This window comes from Sus scrofa, chromosome 13 (genome assembly GCF_000003025.6).
Source record: "Sus scrofa isolate TJ Tabasco breed Duroc chromosome 13, Sscrofa11.1, whole genome shotgun sequence".
NCBI lineage: Eukaryota > Metazoa > Chordata > Mammalia > Artiodactyla > Suidae > Sus > Sus scrofa.
In genome coordinates this window covers 50,798,728-50,814,953 of record NC_010455.5, presented here as the reverse complement: position 1 = coordinate 50,814,953, position 16,226 = coordinate 50,798,728, and the positions used below count along the sequence as shown (strand labels likewise).

General features: G+C 43.1%; 1 protein-coding gene across 7 annotated transcripts in view; it reads left to right on the top strand.

The window, feature by feature from the left end:
• The window catches only part of FRMD4B (FERM domain containing 4B), a 377,327-nt gene that overhangs the window by 165,283 nt on the left and 195,818 nt on the right, over positions 1 to 16,226 (top strand). For 3 of the 7 annotated variants that reach the window (XM_021069206.1, XM_021069204.1, XM_021069203.1), the window contains exon 1: positions 8,694 to 8,978. The exons of 3 other annotated variants lie outside the window; for them this stretch is intronic. In XM_021069206.1, coding sequence (XP_020924865.1) covers positions 8,817 to 8,978 — 162 coding nt within the window. In that variant the 5' untranslated portion in view covers positions 8,694 to 8,816. Of the gene's footprint in view, positions 1 to 8,436; positions 8,979 to 16,226 lie in introns of those variants that run through there. One more of the 7 variants, XM_003132316.4, reaches the window with a different exon arrangement.

Below are 16,226 nucleotides of genomic sequence, written 5' to 3'. Positions count from 1 at the left end.
CAGGAGTTTGATTGGTGTCTTGTCTTATGTTTAAGTCTTTCAGCCATTTTGAGTTTATTTTTGTAAATGGTGTGAGGGTGTGTTCTAATTTCATTGATTTGCATTCAGCTGTCCAGTTTTCCCAGCAATACTTGCTGAAAAGACTGACTTTTTCCACTTTATGTTCTTGCCCCTTCTGTCAAAGATTAATTGACCATAGGTGTCTGGGTTTATTTCTGTGTTCTCTATTCTGTTCCTTTGGTCTGTCTGTCTGTTTTGGTACCAGTGTCACACTGTCTTGATTACTGTGCTGGGTTTATTTCTGTGTTCTCTATTCTGTTCCTTTGGTCTGTCTGTCTGTTTTGGTACCAGTGTCACACTGTCTTGATTACTGTGCTGGGTTTATTTCTGTGTTCTCTATTCTGTTCCTTTGGTCTGTCTGTCTGTTTTGGTGCCAGTGTCACACTGTCTTGATTACTGTGTCTTTGTAATATTTCTTTATAGATTTTCTTCTCATCATTGTTTTATTCTTAGTTAAATTGAGTAAACCCAAAGAATAAGCTCTTTGTCACATTAAGTTCTTAAATAATAATTGAGTACTAGAGCCATCCATACCCTATAAATTTTAGCATGAGGCCAAAGCAAATGATAACGTATATGAAAAATTGTCCTTTTATTTCTCAATTAAAGTGGAAGGATTGAAAAATTAGCAGGTATGCCATTTAGATACTTTAATTTTTTCTTTTATTGAATTATGGTTGATTTACATTGTGTTATTTTTTTCTGAACAGCAAAGTGACTCATTTACACATGTGTATATTCTTTTTCAGATTCTTTTTTTAAATGATTTTTTTCCATTATAGCTGCTTTATAGTGTTCTGTCAATTTTCTACTGCACAGCAAGGTGACCCAGTCATGCATACATGTATACATTCTTTTTTATCACATTATTATGCTCCATCATAAGTGATAGACTCTTTTCCATTATGGCTTATCACAGGATGTTGAATATAGTTCCCTGTGCTTTACAGTAGGACCTTATTGTTTATTCATCCTGTATACAAAGTTTGCATCTACTAATCCCAAACTCCCAATACTTTGCTCTCTCATCCCACCCTGGGCAACCACAGATCGCCTCTATATCTGGGTCTGCTTCTGTTTTGTGGACAGGTTCATTTGTGTCTTATTTTAGTTTCTATATATAAGTGATATCATATGATATTTATCTTTCTCTTTTTGACTTACTTAGTATGATAATCTCTAAGTCCATCCATGTTACTGCGCATGGCATGATTTCATTTTTCTTATGGCTGAGTAATGTTCCATTGTGTATGTTATCACATCTTCTGTATCTATTCCTCTGTTGATAGACATTTAGCTTGTTTCCTTGTCTTGGCTATTGCAGATAGTGCTACTGTGAACATAGGGGTGCATGTATCTTTTTGAATTATAGTTTGGTCTTGATATATGCCCAGGAGTGGGATTGCTGGGTCATACAGCAACTCTACTTTTAGTTTTTTGAGGAACCGCTACTCTGTTTTCCACAGTGGCTGCACCAATTTAAATTCTTATCCACAGTGTAGGAAGGGTCCCCTTTCTCCACATCCTCTCTAGCATTTGTTATTTGTAGATTTTTTTATTGATGACCTTTCCAACCATTGTGAAGTGGTTCCTCATTATAGTTTTGATTTGCATTTAAGATGCTTTTAAATTACATTTTCCACTGATTTGCAGCAAATCACCCAGCTTTTTTGTGCCTCAGTTTCTTTATACATGAAATAGGGCCAGCAATACCTTTCTCCAACTTCAGGAGAATATTGTGAGAATCAACTGATGCTATATGTGGAGCTGCTTTTATTTATTTTAAAAAGGGTGCTATATAGACCAATTTATTACTATTTTATTTTTGTCGTTGGTATGCATGTAAATTAAGTATAAATAAAAGGTGACAAATTATAGGGGTGGGAGGTAAGTCACAAGATTGATACTATTTCAGGAGTTCCTGCCGTGGCTCAGTGGTTAGCGAATCTGACTAGGAACCCTGAGGTTGAGGGTTCGATCCCTGGCCTTGTTCAGTGGGTTAAGGATCCAGCATTTCTGTGAGCTGTGGTGTAGGTCGCAGACACAGCTGGGATCCTGAGATGCTGTGGCTGTGGCTTAGTCTGGCGGCTACAGCTCCAATTGGACCACTAGCCTGGGAACCTCCATATGCTGTGGGTGCGGCCCTTAAAAAAAAAAAAAAGGTTGATGCTATTTCTTCTTTCAAGAAGAAGGTCAGCCCTTTCCCTCTGATCTATGTTGCCTTCCTTGGAACCTTTATTCCCTTCAAGTGCTTTCATATCTACACTGATGACTTCTAAAATTAGAGCAAAAATTTCTAGAATCTGTTAAGTGGATTAACTAGTAAAAATGAATACCACATAGAGTCTAATGTATTGCTCCCCTTTTTGTACTTCTTCATGAATTGTCTTTCCTAATGAGCCAGGAGAATTTGATTTAATAAAATAAAAGGTGGGGTTTGGGGGGAAAGATGAGAAAATTTTGTTTTGCTTTTTTCTTCTAGAAGTAGAGTGAGTTTGCCAAAGAAAAGGAGCTGGATAGATGCCTCAGTGCTGGATATTATCAAGTTTGTAGTGGCTTGTGATGCCAAAAAGCCATTTAAAATCACAAGGATAGCTTCAGAACTTAACCAGACTACTGGTCAGTGATGATGATAATGACTGGTACCCTCCCCTTCAGCATCTCATGGCTTCTGCATGCTCCCATCCATCTCCTTCCACTGGAGGCCAAGAATGAAGGATGCTCCTTGTTCTCTCAGCCCAAGGGGAAGAGGCCAGGAAGCAGGGGTGGGAGGAACAAGGAACCTTGCCTCTGGCTCCAGTGGGATTGAAGCAGAACCTGTCTCCTGCTGGCCTTCCGGCCTCCTCTTGGGGCAGGATGCAGAAGGGGGAGGGGCATGCAGATCTCCTGAGGGAAGAGCCTCTTCTGCACAATTGCACAGCCCTCCCAGAGGCCACAAGAGGTGCTTGCTTTGAAGGGGGTACCTTTGCCCAGCAAACTCATCCCTTATGCATACTTAGGCCCTGTCCCAGGGTGACTTGCTGACTTTAACTTAATTATGTAGCCATTTCTATGATCCTAGTTGAGCCTCTCTTCTCACCCTGGAATTCTGCAGCTGCTTCCCTGCCCTTCTGCCTCTCAGGCATCCTCTCTCACCTTTTTCCCTCAAGTCCCACAAATCCGGGATCCCTCTTGCTATAAATCCCTTGTTCTTACAGCTTATTATGCCTTGGACCACTGCTTCTGTCTGCCTCTCCCATCACCTCACTCTCCTGTACTCAGCCTTCAGGTCTCAGCTGCAGTGTCATATCCTCAGGGAGTCATTCCCAGGCCTCTACCTCCCTCTCCCCCACATCCTGCATCACATGTCTCTACCATATCCCTGGGTGGCAGTGCCTGTTTCCTCTATATTACTTGTTCAGATGTCTGCCTTTCTTACTCTAAGACTGACTTAGAGATTGTCTCTGTTTCGTCATCATGCATTCTAAGTTCGCCGCCTGCCACGTCTTAACAAATCAGTAATTTTTTAATGAGCAAGAGTGTGTGTTTGGGGAGTAGATGAACTTCCTTCTCTATTCACTGTTGAGACAAGCAGTCATTCGTCAATTCAAACAATATTTATTGATGGCCTGTTATGTACCAGCCACTGGGGAAACGAATATAAGTAAGACCCTTTCCCTACTTCCACCAGTGGTTTCTGAATGGGCATGGCTACCACCTCACCTGGGGGCACTCAGACTGTGTGGAAGTGTTTTTTGCTCTTGATGTCATGTGGTTTGGGTCACTACTGGCATGTGGTAGGCAGAGCCCAAGGTCACTAAACACTTTCCAGTAGACGGGGTCCCTCTCCTGCACAAGGAGGGACCATCCAGCTACCCCACCTCCACTCACCTTCAGGGACTCCTCAGAAGGTTTACAGTCCAACAGGGAAAAGTGGACTGAAAGAGGCAGTATTCTGTGGTATGTACATGAGAAATTTCTGTGGCAGCTCAAGACACAGAGGGGTAGGGGTTGTTTTGTAATGTGCCAAAAGAAGGCTTCAACCCTGCTGAGGAGCCTCTGACTTAAATGGCATAATAAAGTCAAAAACTAAAGTACCAAAAGAGAAAAAGCTCATGATGAAAGTGACTATCCCTCATTTTTATGAGAAATACCCCCCCAAAAAGGCACGTGGACATGATAAGAAATGGCATTCCAGTTCTTTCTCAATGGGCTTTGAGTCCATGACATCTCTTTGTGAGTGTGTGAAAACCATTATAGATTGATGGCCACATCCCCAATTTGCCTCTTGAGAAAACATCAAGAGGGAAGAATGTTTCCCTACAAGGAGTCCTATGAGAGGAAGAGCAGGGTATGGGGCTGAACTTGACCAGGGTTCCTCAATCTCCACACCATTGACATTTTGGGCAGGAGAGGTGTTTGTTGTAGGGGGCTGTCCTGGACTTTGTGGGATGTTGAGCAGCCTCCCTGGCTTGTACCCACTTGATGCCAGGAGCACCCACTCCCTAAGTTAGGACAACCCAAAATGCCTCCAGACATTGTAGGTGGGGTTGCAAATCTGCCTGATTGAAAGCTGTTGAACTTTTTTTTTTTTTTTTTTTTTTTTTTTTTTTGTCTTTTCTAGGGCTGCATCCATGGCGTATGGAGGTTCCCAGGCTAGGGGTCTAACCGGAGCTGTAGTTGTCGACCTAAGTCAGAGCCATAGCAGTGCGAGATCTGAGCCGCGCCTGTGACCTACACCACAGTTCACGGCAACACAGGATCCCTAACCCACTGAGCGAGGCTAGGGATCAAACCGGCAATGTCATGGTTCCTAGTCGGATTCCTTAACCACTGAGTCATGATGGGAACTCCGAACTTGAACTTGTTTTTATCTCCCCTCAAGCCCTGTGCCAAACATGGTCAGTCAGAATTTAGCCCCACTGGCTTTTCAGCTATGAAGATAGTAGAGGTGAAAAATATCTGCAAGCATTTGATGGACTCTTTTTGTTGATGGGCAGAGGGGATCCTTGGAAGCCACTGTGATAGAACAGCTTATCTCCTTCTAGAGACAGGGGTTGGCATTTTGTGCTGTCCTCCTGGCAATGCTTTCTTCTTCCTGCTGATTGCTCAGAGGAGACCCTACAGGAGCCTTGGGGATAATGACAATTTCTCTTTTACGTCTGTAGAAGAACTCCCAGGCGTATGGGCCATCCTGTCACCTGAAGCATCTTTTTAAGCCTCCGGAGAGAGCTACAGGAAATTACAGTGTATTGCAGGGAACTCTGATGGTGGAGAAGGGAAAAAAAATTCTCTTCTTAAATTAAAAAAAAAAAAAGAAATTTCAGCAAGATAATTTTGAAGTCAGCTTGATTTAGCTCCATTTCCACATGAAATTTTAGATTAGCTTCAAAGGTGTGCGTTTGTCCCACATGGCTCATCCATTTTAAAGAAGGATGCCATACCTGGGTCACTCTTTTCTCCACTGTTCCACATCTGGGTTCACTTGCCACCCAGTCAGCACCTGGTGTGAAGAACTTGCTTTTTCTTCCCTCGAAGAGCCCTCTTTACCTAGAACTTCAAACTTCTCCTTCTACAGGAGAGGAAAGCTGTTCGGATAAAAAGAAGCATCTGTGTTTATATTGGCAGGAACAAGATGTCTTTTCTTGTTTTGTATCCAGCTTGGAGCAACCACTGTTTCACTGGGTCCCCAGGAAAGGTTGACTGTGTGATGGGGAAGATCCAGCTTCAAAGAGTTTTTTCAGGAACTTAGAGAAAGTGAAAGAACTGCTCTCCCAAACCAAGTCACCACCAACTTTAACCTCCAACTCACATAAAGGGAGAGGAAAGCAGATGTTGAAAATTAGTAGACATATTTTTAAAAACACATTTTACTTATACTCTTCTATCTGGGTACCAAAAAAATGAAATAATTCATGATTTTTGGTGATGGTGATAGTGATCATTTTTTTCTTTAGGGTGCTTACCTTTTGCCAGCCACTTACTAAACACTTGATACAGAATATTTTACAATCTTCCCCCAAATCCTATGTAATAGATTCCGATATTATCACTATTTTATAGATGAAGATGCTGAGGCTTTGTGGGTTTAAGGAGCTTGTACAAGGTGCCAGAGATCTTAAGGAGCAGGGGTTTAAATCAGGTGTGTCTCTCTTAGGAGACTTAGTTCCTCACTACCATGCCCATCTTTAGGGTGAGTCAGAATTCCCACTGATTGACCACTGATTCTGGAGGAGGCCCAAGAGCTTGCATCTCTAACAAGTTCCCAGGTGATGTTGATGCTGCTGGTTCAGGGACTGCCCTTTGAGAACGTCTCTTAAAACTACACCCATTTTCTCGAAAACAGTGTAATCACCGACTTTGAAAACCTTGAAGGAAAATGACTGAGCTTGGAATTGACCACGGATATTAGGCCTATGCACGGATAGGTAACAGCCATAGTGTTTCTAGAACATCTCTTCTGAGAGGATGGTGTCATGAGACGGAGGTAATTGACCTGTTGTAGGTTTTATTCTGGTATTCCCTTGGCTGCCTGATGTTTCTGAGAACAGTCATGTTGCCTCGTTTAAAAATAATAATAAAATGTACCATCATCATTCACTCCTGCTCATGGGCCAGTTTTGAGGTCTCAATAGTTTTCCATTAGAAGGATGACATTTCTTTCTTTTTCTTCTTCTTCTTCTTTTTTTTTTTTTTTTTTTTTTGGTCTTTTTGCCTTTTCTAGGCTGCACCTGCGGCATATGGAAGTTCCCAGGCTAGGGGTCTAATCAGAGCTGTAGCTGCCAGCTTACTCCAGAGCCACAGCAACGCGGGATCCAAGCCTCGTCTGCGACCTACACCACAGCTCACGACAATGCTGGTCCTTAAGCCACTGAGCAAGGCCAGGGATCGAACCTGCAACCTCATCGTTCCTAGTTGGATTCTTTAACCACTTAGCCATGACGGGAATGCCGACATTTCATTTTCAAACTATACGCAGTTCATTGTGTTTTGCCTGAGTAGGACCTAGTATATTCTGATTCTCTGTAAACACTGTGACTATTATCTTGGAAAATATCCTCGGAATGCTAAGAGTAGTTGAGCACATAGAGTAGATATACTGCAAAGAATGGTTTGTAAATCTTGGATCCGGTCTTATGTCCTATTAATGCATTCAGCAAAAACTCTTAGGCAATTTTATTAGTAATAAAAAGAAAAGAGAAGGCATTTAAAAGTTTCCTGATTATGGTCAGTCTGAAAACAACGGGTGATTTGAGGACAGATTTTTGTGTTCTTTGGACTGGTTCAGTTTCACCTGAATTAAGATTCCAAAGGCACATTTGAAACCTGAAATAAAGCTGATTTACTCGTCGATAATCTGTTCTGAAGCCTTCAGAGCTAGTTCAGGAGAAAGGCTTTGGTGCCTTTACCTTTTGGCCACTGAATATCAAAGATAAACAGCCTAGGTGTGAAACCACCAATAAAATACAGATAACTGTCCAACAGATGGATTCAAGGAAAAACAAAATCCTGAAATTTGCTGCAGTACTTTTGCTATAAGCAATGATATACTATTATTTGGGGCTGAAATCTACACATATTCCTAAGGAAAACAGGGACTGGTGATATATGGGACCCCCTCGGGCTCCTTTTCCCGAATGCCTTTGGCAATATCAATTCCTAGGGGGAGACTTTAAAAAGAACAAAAACAAAACATTAATTATGTTGTGACTTGGTGAGTAGTGGAACAGCTTCCTTCGGTTTTGAGTCAAGAATAAACTACCTGTGCAGGTTCATGCTGGCAGCAGCTACTACCCACGTCCAGAGGCTGAATTTTCCAGAAGCAAACCAAGGATTCTCTTGTGAGCTTCTCTTTCCCAGAAAACACTAACTGGAGGCTATTTGCTAGAGACCAAGAACACGCTTTGTGTTTCGCATGAACTGACTGCTGCATTTACAATTAACACAATGTGAGAGGTGTGGGATCCTGCCCTGCAGCTGGCAGCAATAGGCAGGTTGTCATTTTCTCGGAGACCCTCAAGTTAGGAGCAAAGGGAGGTTCTGAAGTCACTCACACACTTGCTCTGAGACTGATAGCTTCACCTACTGGCTTCAGCACAACCAAGGAAACAACACTCAGGCTGTTCCCCCAGGAGTGGGGTCCAAAGGGATGCTGCGGAATATTTTTTTTCCTCTCCTGCATCTGTGGCTGCCCAGAGATATTTATCAGTGTGAACAGAACAAGATGCCAAGCAAAGACCGTAGCGTGTCAAGTAAGGTGATCCCCCAAAGCCGATTCAGAGACTGGGGCTGGTGTGAGCGCGCATTTGTGGTGTGTGCGGGACGTGCAAGCCAATTGCGCTGAAATGCAGCTTCCCTGTTTGCCTGCAAAGAGTTGCTCCACTCCCCTAGCTGCCCAGCGCACTCGGGGAGCGCCAGGGGGAGTCCTCGCCGGCCCGGGCTTCCTGCGCCCCGGGAGCGCCGAGGGCTCGCCTGGCGGAGCTTAGCGCTGCTTGATCGGCGCTGCCAAAGATCGGGCGGGGTGGACACTGGGCTTCTGTGTGCCCGCTGCAGCCGTTGGCTGGCGGGCGCCCAATCCCGGGGCATGCCGCCGGAGCCTGGCCAGCACGCACCGTGAGAGACCAGTTTGGGGGCAGGCTTGACCCCTAGCGACCAGTAGAAGCCGGTGTCGGGAGCCCAGGCGGTGGGGCCTCTGTGATCTATCCGGCTCGCCGGACTGCGACTGAGGGAGCCGCCGGGCATCCCCCCCTTCCCCGGTTCAGAGGGAAGGAGGAGGCATGGCTTCTGTGTTCATGTGCGGAGTGGAGGACCTGCTATTCAGCGGCAGCCGCTTCGTATGGAACTTGACCGTGTCCACGTTGCGGAGATGGTACACCGAGAGGCTTCGGGCTTGCCACCAGGTGCTGCGGACGTGGTGTGGGCTGCGGGACGTGTACCAGGTGAGTCCGGGCGCGCGGTGCCCGAGGGCTGGAGCAGGATGCCGGGCGCTCGTGAGAAGCCAGTTCCACCTGTATGATTTTATTCTCCCTCACCTTCCACCGCTCTCTTTTTAAACTCCGAGCAGGCTGCTGGACGCTTGGGTCAAAAGCTCAGCAGCAATGGGTCACTGTTGCCTGACAAAGCTGGTGAATTTTCCCCGGTGAGCACGGGGGCCACTTGTGAATCAGTGCCTGTCTTTCCAGACATCTATTACAGAGTGATGGTGTACCAGCAGGCGCTTAGCTCAGAAAGCTGTAGCTTTGCAGCAGAGGGTCTGTAGGGAGCAACTTTGACATTCATAGGATCCCTTCTTTTTCTTTGCCTTGAGGTGAAGGTAGACATTTTAAAAGCAAGGGTTTTACCAGTTTTTGGTGTCTGAAGGGCATGAATGGATTTGCATTCTTCCCTTTTTTTTTTTTTTATTTCAGCTTTTCATCCAGCAGTTCCAACTTGCAAGGCAGAGCCAGGAAAAGCTGATTCTGTGTCTACTAGCTTTTGGAAGGAAGGACAGCAAATTGTGAACACTTTGCAGAAGGATGACGGGCTAGGGAAGGGAGGGGTGTCCTGAGCATTGGAATGCTTACGTTTGGATTTACTCCCTGTCACACAACACAGTCTCTTTATTTTCCTGCTAGGTCCCATCCTGCAGGCAAAAAATGCAGCAACTTTGTTCATCCTCTCTGGAGCTGTGGCTTCTGGCTTCCATTCATTCTTTTAAAATAGTCATTGTGGATTTCAAAGCCCTGTGCTTTGGTCTTTAATATCTTTGAGGTTAAAAAAAGAAGAACTACATTATATGTAGAAACATCATACCTGGTGTTAACCATAGAAATATAGCATCACATTTTCTTTCCTGTAATGCAGAATAGCTTTGTTGCAGTTCATGGAATCTCCCTTTTCTGACCACATTCTCAATATGGCCATAATTTCACATCTCATTGTATTGAGTCCCATGTGTGATCAAGCTTCAGGTGTTGACAAGCCCTTGCCTTCCATCAATCAGGCAACATTAAAAGACCAGCACCTGAGATTAAACCGTGGGCATCTAAAGAATCAGCGGCCCCTTGTCCTCGGGTCATCCTTATTAAAATGTGTGGAACGTTATACTTTGGGCTTTCCTGGCTCCTGCTTTGGATAGTATATCTGGGATGTCTTGCATTTTGAAAGAATCCAAAAGCCAGCATTTGGTGGTTTGAGAGTATCACCAAGCTGTGGATATATCCCATCTGGCTGCATTACACATATCACCTGGGCTGTTAGAGGTGCCTCGCAGCCTTTTCCTCCCTTGGGAAGTCATTGCTTAGTTTGGACAAATGACCCTGATATATTTTTGGTTTTGCTTTTTAGCGTTTGAGAAACTTTCAAAAGGAAAACACAAATATTCAAGCCTCTGTCTCTACGATGACCCAGAGGACTTATGGCTTCTCTGTTCTGTTAGTGACCCATTAAAAATGACAGTACCAGAAATTTGAGACTCCATGAGTCTTTAGGTTGATCGGTGCTTATTTTTAAGCAGAACAAAACTACTAAATGAAAAGTTTTCTCTTTTGTAAATGGGTAGTGACTGAACCAGTACCCTCTCATAATGATAAAAAGGAACATCTGAAATAATGATGGCCATTTTATGAGTATTGAGCCATAAATAGAAAATGATCTGTGTCTTTGGAGAAAATTTTAAAATATTTTAAAACTTGAGAGAAGTATAGATTTTTTAAATTGTACAGCATAGTTTGTTATTAGCAAAGAAATACTCTGCTTTAATGCCTTTCAAACTTGAGCAAGAAAGTAATAACATAAATGGTATGGAACTGAATGGCAGTAAAATAAAGTAGTTAATACCTTATGTCCAAGCTAAATAGACATAGGAGTAAATCCTAGTTTTGCCTGCATGTGATCATGGATAAGTTACTTAACTTTACTATGCTTCAGTTTGTTTATAAAATGGGAAATATAATAGTACTAACCACAGAGATTTATATGAGAACTAATTGATATGTAAGATATTTAGCACAGTGCCAAAAGCTTGGAAAACAGTCAATAAATGTTATCTGCTCTATCAATTGAAATTTTTATTGTAATAGGAAATCCAACTCAAAGTAACCTACAGAATATAAAGAAGGAACTTTTGGAACTGAAAAATCTAACAATAGGATAAACTTCAGGTATGGCTTGATCAGGGCACTGTGCTTGTTCCCCATGACTCTTTCAGCCCCATATATCAACTCATCCAAAAAGTGCATTTCTCACAGCACTACCTATCCCAAAAAAATTCTCAATTTGCACCCTGACAGGTCAGCTTAAGGTCTGTACCACCCCAATGCCATGCATTGATTGGAATAGGGAATGGGAATATACTTCATGCATTCTCAAAGGGAATGATATGATCCCCAATAGGCAAAAATCAGGTTTTAGGGATGGAAGGGGGCAAAAAAGTCTTAGTCTTTATGTATAAAGTGCAAGTATATGTACAATACATCAACAGACATGTAACATAAATGTGGCCTTAGAATTTATGGGGGAGAGGTGTGACTAGCAAACAAACAAAATATCCTCAAAAGCTCCTTAAGGGGGAGTGATAATGAATTAAAAGGTTGAGAAACTCAGAATTACATTGATTGACTTAGGCCAGTGGGGAAGCAGACTCATATGTGAAACCGTGGGTGAGGTTGATTCCACCCAGACCACAAAGCTGCCAGACAATAGGGAAGGGATGCAGTGTCCACTGTACATTCATTATTAGAATCTCAAATCTAGAGCTCTTTAAATGAAGTGATTATTTTTCAAGAGAAGTACAAAGACTGATGTACAAATATGTCTAAGTATTTTTGCGACAGTAATTTGAGTTAAGAGGGTGGGGGCCCTTCATTAGAATACTTATACTGTTCCATATTATGAATTCTAAAGCATAGAGGAGAGTGTTCTACTTGACTGCTGAAGTGTCTGGCCTGTGGACTGGAAACACCATAGGGTTACATATTTTACTGAACCCAACTTTTTATCATCTTGGTGATAAAAAGGTGTCAGTTATCTTGCTCCTAGTCTGAATAGTCTTGTTTGTAAGAAAATCCAGAATCCAACCACTCTAGAGAGTAGAGAGGGTGGGGCAGGAGCTATCCATTACACGAAATACCTGGAAGTCCCCTGGGGATGTTTTGTTTATTCATATACTGTAAGTGAAATGAGATCTCTGCCTATTCATAAGGAACTTGGCAACCATGTTATTGCCTGGCCAGCACAGCCAGGGAGGCATAATTTCTTTGGAATTGAACACTTCCTCCACTTCTAGATATTGGAGAGGCAAGAGACTTAATTTGCCAGAAACCATGAATAATTAAGATACTAGCTGTAAGGCATTTCTGTAGTCAGGGTACTAAATAAAAAGCAGACTGAGGCTGCACTGAGGCTGCCTTTTAACAAAGACTTACTTGATGAGTGAAGGTTTGAATTTGTTGAAGCAGCAGACATGAGACCCTCACCTTCAATTGGGGGCTGACCATGAAAAGCTGATCTATCTCTCCTGCTTATATCTTGCCCGGATGGGTTGCGTTACCCCAGTTAATTAGTTTAACAGGCAGTTAAGGCAGAAAATGATGGGAGAAAGTTGATGAAAAAGGATCACCACCCTTTGCTTTTTATTAAGTGTGACATGTTTTCACAAAGCCCTCAGTTCGTTACTTGGGAATAAGTTGTCCTTTCGTGACCAATGTCTCAAAGGTAGAATTTCTTGCAAACCCTGAATGGAATCATTGCCTCCAGCAGGAGGCAACTTGGACAGACTCTAGGATACTTAAGTGACCTGCAGAGGCTGGGTCACCTCCTCTGGGCAGGGAGCTGGCACTGAGTGGGTGACATGCAGGATAGATCACGGCAGAGGCTGTAGGCTCAAACTTGAGCACATCTGACCTTGAGCGGATTACATTTTTTCTCTGAGCCTCCTTTCCTCCTGGGTGAGAGGGAATAACTGTAGTACTGGCATTATGGGTTGTGAAAAATTCATGAGATAATGTATATAACACTGACTGCCCTCTGTGGCACAAGCCAATACTCAATGAATGTTAGCTTTTGGTTATGCAAATGACCTAACACCAGACCCTCAGAAGGTACTTTATAAAGGGTAGCTTAGGGTGTTCCTGTTGTTTTTATAAGTGAGGTTAGTTCTCTGGAAACTGAATTCCCATTTTTACATGCAAAGACACTAAGAGAGACTGTGGAATTCCCACAGCAGCGAATATAAGGTGACCTTTGGGTATTTGGACTTGTGTTCTAAATAGCAGACCTACGTTTTTTTAAGACCCATACAAAAAAATCTAGGGTCACAGGCAGCAGTAAGGTCTCTAAGGAGATAATGTCTTTATTATTCCAAGGCTCTGATGATCCATAAATTGGTAACACATGAACTTTTCATCCCAACACATTGGTTATGAAAGACCAGTTTCCCCAGAGAGCAGTACTCCATTGGGCATTCAGTGACCTGTGTTCATTTCAAACTATATAACCTTTGCTTACCCTCCATTCTCCACAGCCTCTGGAATTCTATAGGCTAGAAGGGGGTGCTGACAAATTACAACTTGCAGGTGAAAACTGGCCTGCCTCCTATTTTTGTAAATAAAGTTTTATTGGTGCACAGCCCTGCTCATTCAATAGTTGATACAAAGACTGTATTGGCCACAAAGCTGAAAATATTTACTCCCAGGCTCTTTTCAGAGAAAGTTTGCCAATCCCTGGTCTAGAAAAAACTGTATATTGGGCAGAGAAAATAGAGAAAGAAAAGTTTAGAATTCAATCATAGAAAAAGAGAACTTCAGGGAATATGGAAGAATTTTCTCATAAAAATCCATCATCACTATGAAATGAATAAATATTAATAATAATAAATAGATGTTCCATGTGCCTTTACTAGATCCTTCATTGTAGAACATGTTTGGAGTGATTCATTGATTCATCTGCCTGTTTATTCATACCTAAAAGAATTATCTATCGGGTGCCTACCATGTCCCAGTTACTGTGCCAAGTTGTTAAAGTCAGATAGATGATTACCTACCCTCAAGGACTCAATTGTCAAGTAAGGGAGACAGTTAAGGAGATGAAACTCAGTGGAAAGGCCTGGCTCAGGACCCCTAGATGCACAGAGGAGGCAGTTTCAATCAGACAAGATTAAAGCCAAAAGGGAAGGGATAGCAGCCAGGGAAGCTTCCTAGAGGAGGTGACTCTCAACCTGAGTGGGGGACAAGTAAGAGTTGGATGGATAAAGAAAGGTGGAAGGACATTTCAGGTGTGGGGAAACAAAGCTCAGGTGGGGCGGGTTATAAAGAATTTGTTAAGGCTGATGAAGAAAGAGAGAGACAGAGTCATAGTCAGAGACAGACACAGATTTTGATTGAGAATAACATCCGAACTGGAATGATCTTTTATTTTAAGGTTAGTCTTTGATGTTTGTCTTCAGAACTTGGGGGGCAGGAACAGGCTGATTTAGACCTATCCCTGGCAGCAGTGAGGATGATGGATTTGGAAGAGGGTGGCATCATGGTGGCAGTTTTACGGAGGAGCAGTTCAGAGGCTGGAGCAGTGATGTTTTAGTCGGGATAGGATAGGTTTTACTATGGCAACAGACAGCTCCAGGATCCTAATGGCTTAAAGAAATAAAGGTTTAGTTTTTTTTGTTTTGTTTTTGTTTTTTGTCTTTTTGATATTTCTTGGGCCGCTCCTGCGGCATATGGAGATTCCCAGGCTAGGGGTCCAATGGGAGCTGTAGCCACCGGCCTACACCAGAGCCACAGCAACGTGGGATCCGAGCCGCGTCTGCAACCTACAGTTCACCGCAACCTACAGCTCACGGCAACACCGGATCGTTAACCCACTGAGCAAGGGCAGGGACCGAACCCGCAACCTTATGGTTCCTAGTCGGATTCGTTAACCACTGTGCCACGACGGGAACTCCAAGGTTTAGTTTTGGTTCACCGTACCTGTCCAATCACAGGTTGGGTGTAAGCTCTGTTCATCACTGTCACTCGGGCTCACAGAATGTTCCTGTACATTGCCAGGTGCCATAGAGAGGGAAGACTTTTTCATGGCTTGGCACTGGCAGTCAAACCCTTGACGTCAGAGTAGCTCGTGTCACTTATCTCCTCCTTGGTCAGAGCTGGTCATGGAACCCACTCAACTTCAGGGCCCAAGAAAAGCAGTCCTGCCATGGAACAGCATGAATGCTGGTGCAGATTTGGTTCCTTAGGAAGCAGACTCTGAAGCAGAGATGAACAAGCAGGACATTTATTAGAGATTTGTTCTGAGGATCAACATTTGTAAAGGGAATAGAAAGAAGTAGGTTTGAGCAGAGAGAGAAATTGGGTTACAGTGCAGACTCAACGAAGGCCTCTGGTGAACTCAAGGGTAACTGCCAAACTGAGAGCTGTTCCCACTTAGAGCAAGAGGGCTGGATCTTCCTCCCCACCTTCATCAACCCATCATTGGAGCTGGGCTGCTCTTGGATAAGCAGTGTGACCTTGAAGCGGGTAGCTCTATTTTAGGAAGGGCAGTTCCCAGAGGGTCTGAGAGCTGACAGCTCAAAAAAAAAAAAAAAAAAAAAAAAAAAAAAACACCTCCAGGCAGCTGATAGAATAAGTCTGGGCAGCACATCACACAGCATCTTCTACAAACGTCTGCCCAACAGGTGCTAGGATCAAAGCTTGAACTGCAGCAGGGCCAGCAGCAAGGAAGCAGAGTAAGGATCAAATTGATGTGAAGGATGTAGAATTTAGCTCTAAAACATGGCCTGACAATAAGAGCGGTCTCCCAACTGGATCCTGCACTCTGTTGAAGGAATTGGGCGACCATGGAGTCAATTACTAGTAGCAACACATACAGAAAAAAGCAAAAACTTAGTTGATAAATGAAACATGAGTCTGCTTATCACTGAGGAAATTCATCTTCTCCCCTTTCTGGTAAACAAAGACTAGGATTTTATGGCAGGAAATTGAGATGCTAAGATACCCCCAACCTGAGAAGGAAAACTGTTGTAATGTTTTAGCCCATCACATGGCACAAATAAATTTCTAAAAAACTGTATGATTTAAGGTCAAGAAGATTAGTCTCAGGATCTTTAAACAGCATTTTTGAACCTTTTTTTCAAGCTTTTTAAACACCAGGTTAAGACTAGACTCCTGCCTTTTCGAGTTGGTATTTGTTTTTCTCCTTCTATCCTTTCTTGATGG